The 9,073-nt window shown below is 30.7% G+C and overlaps 1 protein-coding gene across 1 annotated transcript; it reads left to right on the forward strand.

Annotated features, from left to right (window-relative positions):
* Positions 1–7,443, forward strand: LOC100250668 (very-long-chain aldehyde decarbonylase CER1). The gene is made up of 10 exons (XM_002265649.5): positions 1–104; positions 437–660; positions 759–991; positions 2,072–2,294; positions 4,295–4,667; positions 4,799–4,906; positions 5,627–5,827; positions 6,278–6,376; positions 6,792–6,965; positions 7,141–7,443. Exons 1-10 carry the CDS (start codon positions 45–47, stop codon positions 7,303–7,305), a joined length of 1,860 nt encoding a protein of 619 aa, XP_002265685.2. The 5' UTR covers positions 1–44; the 3' UTR covers positions 7,306–7,443.
* The last annotated feature ends 1,630 nt before the right edge of the window (positions 7,444–9,073 follow it).

Consider the following 9,073-nt stretch of genomic DNA (forward strand, 5'->3'; position numbering starts at 1 on the left):
ACCTCAGGATATGCGTTGCTTCAAGAGAAGTAGCAAAATCAAATATGGCTTCTAAACCCGGAATACTCACTGATTGGCCATGGACGCCTCTTGGCAACTTCAAGGTACTCCTTCTCAGTCAATCTCAAATCTCTTCTCTTTCTCTTTCTCTCTCTTTACTGAAGAGGGGCCTCCCTGTACATGATCTTTCCATGTTTGATTGTTGTGTGTGGATGAACGAGCGGCTAGGGGATGCCACGTAACATAAAAAGTGACAAGAGACATCTTTCAGAAGCCAATGATTGTTAACAAAATCACAGTCCTATGGATATATTCATTCTATAAACTCAAGCATATTTCTATACATGCTTCAAGAACGAGTCATATTAATATATTCATTCTATCTTATTTATTTATTTTTTCACTTGTACTACTTTGTTGTTTGATGTGGTTGAAGTACGTGGTCTTGGCACCATGGGCGATTCATGCCATACACTCGTTCCTAGTGAAAGATGAGAAGGAGAGAGACGTTGCTCACTTTCTAATATTCCCGTTTCTGTTATGGAGGATGCTCCACAACCAGCTTTGGATATCACTTTCTCGCCATCGAACAGCCAAAGGCAACAACAGGATTGTTGACAAGGGCATCGAATTTGAGCAAGTTGACAGAGAAAGAAACTGGTAAACGCATCACATAAATTGACCAAAATTTAACGTCTCAAATCAATCCTTGTGGGAGGTCTTAGCCCAAGTTTTCTGATGGTGCTTTGGTTTTGTAGGGATGACCAGATTATTTTCAACGGGATCATATTCTACATTGCCTATTTCATACTTCCAGGGGCTTCTCACATGCCCTTATGGAGAGTAGATGGTGTGGTTATTACAATTCTGCTTCATACGGGCCCTGTGGAGTTTCTGTATTACTGGCTTCACAGGGCTCTACACCATCATTATCTCTACTCACGTTACCATTCTCATCACCATTCCTCTATCGTCACTGAGCCCATCACCTGTAAGAATTAATATTTTGCCTTTTACCTTCAACTGTCTTTAAATTTCTTCTGGTACATCTAATTTTTTATTTCACTAAAATTAAAAGAGGAAAGAGAGAAAAAAAAAAAAAAAAAAACTTATATTTCTTGCATATTTAAGAAGAAGGGAAAAGTATCCTTTTATGCGGACTTCAAAAAGGAAAAAAAAAATGATTCTATGTCTTGGGTGAGTTATGAATATAAGAGCCTTTTTTTTTTTTTTTTATGTGGAATTTATGATTTTGTTGCTTAGAATGGCAAATGAAAAAAGGTATGTATTTTTAAAAAGATTTATAATATTATATAAAAATAATATAATATTTTCTAAGATTAATTTAAATTAAATAATTAAATTTTCTTTTATTTTGAATATTTCAATATTTAATTTAATAAAATTCAAAATATTAATATATTTGTACTTATATTTGATAATATCAAAGATAAAAATTAATATTATTAATTTTTAATTTATTTATACTTTTTTATTTTTTATTTTAATAATATATAAATTATATATTATTATGATATCACTTATTTGATCGTGTTCAATGACTGAATTGATTATAAAAATATTATTTTTGGATTTTATAATATTCATTTAAACCAAAGAAACTAATTCATAGTATGTGTAACCTAAAAATACATAAAAAGAAATAAAAAACAATTATTAGTTGAAATAATTTAAAATATGAAAAGATGGATGGGCTTATAGCATATATTTTGGAATGACTTTTTCCAAATCAACAAAAATCTATCACAAAATAGATAATAAAAAAGATGATCAAATGCATCCTACTTGACATTAAAGCAAACATAAAACTACTTTAATTGATGTTATGCATGCGAGTGTCTTCAACAGTCATAGATGCGAAAAGGCTTTAAGGTATTCATGGCCTAGAGGAAGTAATGTGCGGTGGATTCGGCCATGCAGGTCATGCAATGCGTGGTCGGTAAGCACAATTATAGTCACCTACCATTGTAATAGGTGGGATCAAACCAATAAAATTAAGACTAGAGAAGGGGACATATCGGTAAATAAGTTTCATTGTATTGTATGGCAGCTGTCATTCATCCATTTGCGGAGCATATAGGATATTTTCTGCTGTTTTCAATACCATTGCTGACCATGATCTTCACCGGAACAAGCTGCATTGTAGCTTTTTTTGGCTACATTTCTTATATTGATTTCATGAACAACATGGGGCACTGCAACTTCGAGCTCGTGCCCAAGTGGCTCTTCTCCATATTTCCCTTCCTCAAGTATCTTATGTATACCCCCTCGTAAGTCCCCCCCTACCATCACTCTATGCTTCTCTTTAATTTGATATTTCTTGTTTTACAATATGATGTAGACACTCGGTAGCATTAAATAAGGCCCATGCCTTTGAAGACATTCAATTAAAAAATGTTGCATATTAGAACGAGTGTATTTAATTAGCCATGGACCACCCATTGGTAGGTGTATGGGGGACCCATGTAGCCATAATGAATTTAGAGTCCATTGGTACGTGTTTGGCAGGTGACAACATTTTTATTGTAACATTGATTGGTAGGACAACTATTGGGTAGAAATTAAACTCTACTCTATGATTATTTTTAACTATTATGAATAAATTATTCCTTTTTTAAATGGAAAGTTTTGATTTAAGATTGCTAATAATAGATAGATTCAATAAAATTAAAAATGTTAAAAATAAAATATCTGGCAAAAACATTTGACCACCGGGGTATTAATTTAGAAGTGAGGTCACATGTAACATGATGAAGTGTAACACAAAGGTGCACCCATCTGATATGACAGGAGAGACCTTTTCCCAGTACAACATTTATTGAAATGACCGTTGCTTAGGTAGAGCATCCAGTGTAGCTTTTTGTTTTCTAGCTTTTATAGAAAGGCCAAGTACTAAATTATACGAAAATCCAGGTCATGGGGACCAATTGACCAAAGTATGTGATCCAAAGAACTAAATAGTATGGGATGCTTGGTAATGATTTTTTAAAACGTACGCTTTTTGAAAATTGTTGTCTGACTTTTTTTTTAGAATAAAAATCGATTTAAAAACCACATTTCTAATATGTTTTTAATATTTTTAAATATATTTTAAAAATAATTTTTATATTTAGTATTTTTTAATTATTTTATATGTTTAGTGAAAATAATTAAAAGGTATTTTCTAAAAGCACTTATTTTATATTCTTATGAAGATAAAATAGAAAATAATTTTTTGTTGTTAAATGTATTTTTTATATTTTTTTGTACTGAAAAATAAAAAATTGTTTTAAAAAATAATTTCTAAATAGGCCTTATATCACAAATAAATAAAGTTTAAATACAAAACAATAAAGTTGATAATGTCTTTCCAATTACCTATTAAATAAATAGCTCTTGTATTATAATAGAACCCATAAAGTCTAAAAATTATTCACTTTAATCTATTACTAAAAATTAAATAAACACACAATAAAAATATAAAAATAATGATAAGATATTTGTAATTGGATTGTAGAACCATTGTTAAGCATTTTTACTTATGATTTAAAAATAAAATAAATTTTACACATCACTATGTACTATTTTATTCAAAGGAAAAAGAAAAAGAAAAAAATTAGAATTAAAATTGTAACAAATTGATCACCTAAAAATAAGTATTCCAAATATTTGAATAACAAAGTTATAGAGGTATAGTGTATCATATAATTTTTATGAAATAAATTAATTAGGAAGTGTGTTATATAAACAAAAGAACCAATAAAAAATAGTATTAATATTTTTTATGTTTTGATTTGCTTTAATTACATCATTAAAAGTTACTTATATTAAAAGGCACTTACATGATATAAAAAAGAAAAAAAATAGAAAGAAATATAGTAATATACATATAAATATTTCTTTTGATCCAATCCCAACTCGTAATAAGAGTGAGTCCATAAAAAATAGAATAAAATAATTAAAAGTGATTAAATAATCCTTAATTTGTGAATCTAACATCTTCCATGTTTTTTACTTAAAAGTAATATAATTTTTTTTTTAACATAAATATCATTTATTGTTACGAGTATTTTTATGTAGGTTTTAAAAGAAATTATTATTTTTACATGAAAAAAAAATAGAGGATATTCTTGTCAAAAAGAGAAAAAATGGAGGATTAAATTTCTAAATTTGGGTTTCCAATCAAATAATTTTTTTTAAAAAAAAATGACATTCTAGTTTTTTCAATACTAGTTAGAAAGCGTATATATAGTTTATGATGATAAATGATTTTAACTCCTTCAAAATTTTCAGGTTTCACTCTACATCACACCCAATTTCGGACTAATTACTCACTCTTCATGCCATTCTACGACTACATGTATGGTACTATGGACAGATCTTCAGATGTATTATATGAAAAATCACTTACAAGGCCTGAAGAATCGCCTGATGTAGTGCATCTCACCCATCTCACAACACCAGACTCCATTTATCATATAAGGCTAGGTTTTGCCTTTGTGGCCTCCAAGCCATACATCTCCAAATGGTACTTGAGACTGATGTGGCCTCTAACATCTTCGTATATGATGTTGATTTGGATTTGTTCTCGTACATTTGTTCTTGAAAGGAACCATTTCAACAAACTCAAGTTACAAACATGGGTCATACCAAAATATAGGATTCAAGTAAGAATCATATTTTGTTGTTATTTTATTTTCTTAATTTATTAATGTATTTTGTCATTATTTCTTATTTTTTAAGAATGATTTATTTCTAGTTAGTTATTACTCATTGAATCAATTGTTGAGCGGTGTAGTACTTCTTGAAATGGCAAAATGAACCCATCAATAGCTTGATTGAAGAAGCCATACTACATGCAGAGGAAAGAGGTGTTAAAGTGTTGAGTTTAGGTCTTCTCAACCAGGCAAGTTATTACTCCTTTACCTTTTTACTTATATTTTTTTCTCTTAAGTGCCCCCTATTCCTTTTCGTCCCCTTCATGCATAGATGTAGAGACATTATATATGGACCTACATCCTCGCACATGGATATTGTCCACTTTAATCAAGTGTTATCCTTCCATATGGATATTGTCCATTTTAATATAATACTAAAAATTGATGGGGATATCATAAATTCCTTTCATATAAATATTATTTTCTTTAATATAATGTTAAGAACATATTAAGATATCATAAATCCCTCCTATGTGGATATTGTCTACTTTAGAGTAGTACTAGGAATTGATTGAGATATTAAAATGTCCCATATGATTTTGGGGACAGACAGATAGCCCTTGTGAGGAGGTCCCATATATTATGACTTCACAAGAAAATCTTGGATTGATAGAGGCTTAAACCATCTTTTATTGAACCAATGATAGATTGTTATACATCTGAGATGCACTTACATGCCCTATTTTCATTCACATCCCCTACTTTCATTTTAAGAAAAGTAAATCTTTAATGATTAGAAGAGAATTGTTGTGTCTATAAATAATTTTACCATCTTGGTCTATAGTTTATATATGATTAATACACTCAATTCCTTCTTTCATTTTGAGCCCTCCAGCAATTCATTGTCCATATTTGAAAAGTTTTTGTTAAAAATAAATTTCTATTTAATTAATTTAAAAATTATGCAGGGTGAAGAGCTTAATCTATATGGTAAGCTTTATATCCATTTAAATCCTAAGCTCAAAATCAAGGTGGTGGATGGGAGCAGCTTAGCAGTAGCTGTTGTTTTGAACAGCATTCCAAAAGGAACCACTCAAGTACTCTTCAGAGGCAAACTCTCTAAGGTTGCTTATTTCACAGCCATTGCTTTGTGCCAAAAGGGCATCCAGGTATTTTTAATGTATAATTTTTTGAAAATAAATTGAATGAAAAAATGTTATTAAATTTTGAATGGTGATATATGTATCCTTACTTTATCACCTTCTTATATAGTAGTTGTTTTCACTTATTTTTTTATAATTGCTTGAAAAAAATAATTATATAAAAATGGAGAATGATTAAAAATAAATTACTACATATAAAAATATTTTTAAAATATATTTAAAAATATTAAAAATGAGTTAAAAATATTTTAGTTTCTAAATAGACTTTTGTTTCACAAAACATTGATTTTCAAAAACTATTATCAAAAAACAATTTCTTAGAACTGTTTTCGAAAACAGTTACTCAACAGATCCTAACTTTTTTAATTAATGTCAAACAACAACTACTATTATTATACCTGTTCAATGCTAGTTTTGATTTGATTTATACTGTAATACAATTGAAATAATTCTTAGGTGACTACTTTCCGTGAGGAAGAGCACAAGAAGATCAAAATGAAGCTGAACACCAAATTGCGAGATAAATTGGCTCTTTCAAAAAATTATGCCCATAAGGTAAAACCCTTTCTTTCACCCTTGTTTCCTTTTCTTATTCTTTTTTCTATAATCTTCCTTCCTGTTTACCACTAAATAATTGTCAGAACTTGAATGCTAGGAACTAAGTATACTTGCAAAGTAAAATTTCCTTTTAATGTATTCATTGAGAAAAACTTTTTTGTTGGTGACAGGCTAATGAACAAAGAACTGTTATTTTTTTAACCCCATGATATTTTTTTAAATTAATATATATATTAGAGTGGAATAATATTGGAAAGGTCGCTTAGATGTCATATCAGAGTAATTTTTTTTAAATATCAAAACAAGATTTTTGCCAAAAAAATCTCAATAACCCACCACCATTTTATTTTTTTTTGAAAAAATGAACTTAGCATTAAAAATGTTTGAGATATAATAGTGAAATATTGTACAGATATGGTTGGTTGGAGATGGCTTGACCGAAGAAGAACAGTTGAAGGCACCAAAAGGAACTCTATTTATTCCCTTTTCTCAGTTCCCACCAAAGAGAATGCGCAAAGATTGCTTCTACCACACCACACCAGCAATGATGTCTCCCACTTCTTTTGAGAACATGGATTCTTGTGAGGTCAGTCAATAATATTAATTTCCAAGATAACAAGCATTATATATTAGTACAAATGCTAATTTTAAGCATAATGACATATGGTTCCATACAATTAATATAAGTGTTCTTTGCTATGTTACAAGTACAAATTTATTTTGTATGCCTTTTGGCTTTGAAAATATTTATTTAAATGCAGAATTGGTTGCCAAGAAGAGCAATGAGTGCATGGCGTGTGGCTGGAATATTGCATGCATTAGAAGGATGGAATGTGCACGAGTGCGGTCACACCATATTCGATATTGAGAAGATTTGGGAAGCCAGTTTTCAACATGGATTTCGTCCTTTAATGATTCCCTCTTAATGATTAAGACAACCTTATTTATTAGGTTTTCTATTTGTTGCTAGTATCTGGAATGCTATGTGTTACGGTTCATGTCATATGAACTCCATCTATCTTTAAGTATGCATGATATGATATTCCAAGTCTTATTGATTATCATCCTATGTGGTTAATTTACTTTTTTATTTCTAATCATATATAGAAGTTGAAAAAAATTTATAGTGCACGTATTAAGTTTTGAAGTCAAGGTTATGAATTGTATTCAAGGATTGAAATATCGGTAAATACGGATATATCGGTACTTGGATTTTACGGATATATCGGAAATATCGGAGAAATATCGGTGGATATTTTTCATCAAATATCGGTGAGACAAAAATTATCCAAAATTGATGGGAATACTTAGAAATCCAAAGAATAATAAAATAAGCAAGAATATACATGTTAAAGTTATTTTATAAGTGTAATTGACATAAATATGGTCAAAGAAAAAAATATCGGTAAACAGTTTACGATACTTGGATTTTAAGAATAGAAAATATGAAATTTGGAATTGTACACTTAGAAAGTTAGAATTGAGTTAAGAAATATTTGATTTTATTAAATGAAAACAATTTACACATAAACATAATACATATGACATTGCAATGGTCCTTAATACCAAAATGAAGATCGATGTGGTTCCATCATATTGTTATTGTTAGATGAAGGGAGTCCATCTTGTTGAAGACAATATTCATACCAGGACATGGAGTTTCGATAGTATTGATTGTATGTACAAACATGCCATGCATAAATTTCTTGAGTCCTACCAACAACTTGTCCATGGATAGGAAATCCAGGGTTTTCCCATGTGCTCGTTTGAAATCCTTGTTGTTGCAGCTGATGTGGAAGGTAGTATGGCATTTGTGTGGAAGAAGGATAGTTATACCTGATTACTACTCAAAAAGTGCTATTTTGTAGCTTGTAATTAATCCTTTTAAACACTTTTGAGTAGTAGTTATTGCCTTTTAACTCAATTAACATGTTAAGGACCCTTGCAATCAATTCTAATCAAATTGTGTTAAGTTTTGGTGTTTTGATAGCTTTTTGATCACCAAAGCAATCCAAGAATGAGGAGAGTTATTTGAAATCCATGGCAAAGCAATGAAGAGCTCAAATTCAAGAAGAACCAAGCTTTGGAGCTCCATAGCCCTTTGCCAAAGTCGTTCAAAGTATGCAAGGAGAGAAGCAAGGAGAAAGGAAAAAACAGAGTGAAGAAAACAGAGGACAAGCAGCTGCAGTCTTCATGCGCACTTTTGGAGCACTTCCCGAAGTCCATTTTCTACATTCTATATACCATTTCAAAGCTCAGGAAGTAAAGAATCCAATGCTTCAAATGGTGCACGATTCGGAGTTGAAACGAAGAAGTTACAGCCATTGGAAGCAGATCACTCCAAAGTGTTGCGAAATCAGCCTTTTGTTGCGAGAATTTCGCAGCCTTTTTGTACAGTACTATGGAATTCCTCCTGAAGCTACCCGATACATGCGCCACGCTGGAAGCTGAGCACCCCAAGGTGGAAGCCAACTTCGCAGCCCTGTGAAGATAGAATGTTGTTGCGAAATTATTTCGCAGCCCTCTTGAGTGTCTGCGAAATCTCGCAGACACCATTTTCTCATGTGAAATGGTTCCTGAAGGCTCCTGATATTTGTGCACCGACTCTTTTGGATATTTTTCTTCAAATATTTTTATAAATTTCCATTCTTCTCCTTGTAAGCCACCAACCACAAGATTTCTTAGCTAGGAAGG

Source organism: Vitis vinifera, chromosome 15 (genome assembly GCF_030704535.1).
Source record: "Vitis vinifera cultivar Pinot Noir 40024 chromosome 15, ASM3070453v1".
NCBI classification, from domain to species: Eukaryota; Viridiplantae; Streptophyta; class Magnoliopsida; order Vitales; family Vitaceae; genus Vitis; species Vitis vinifera.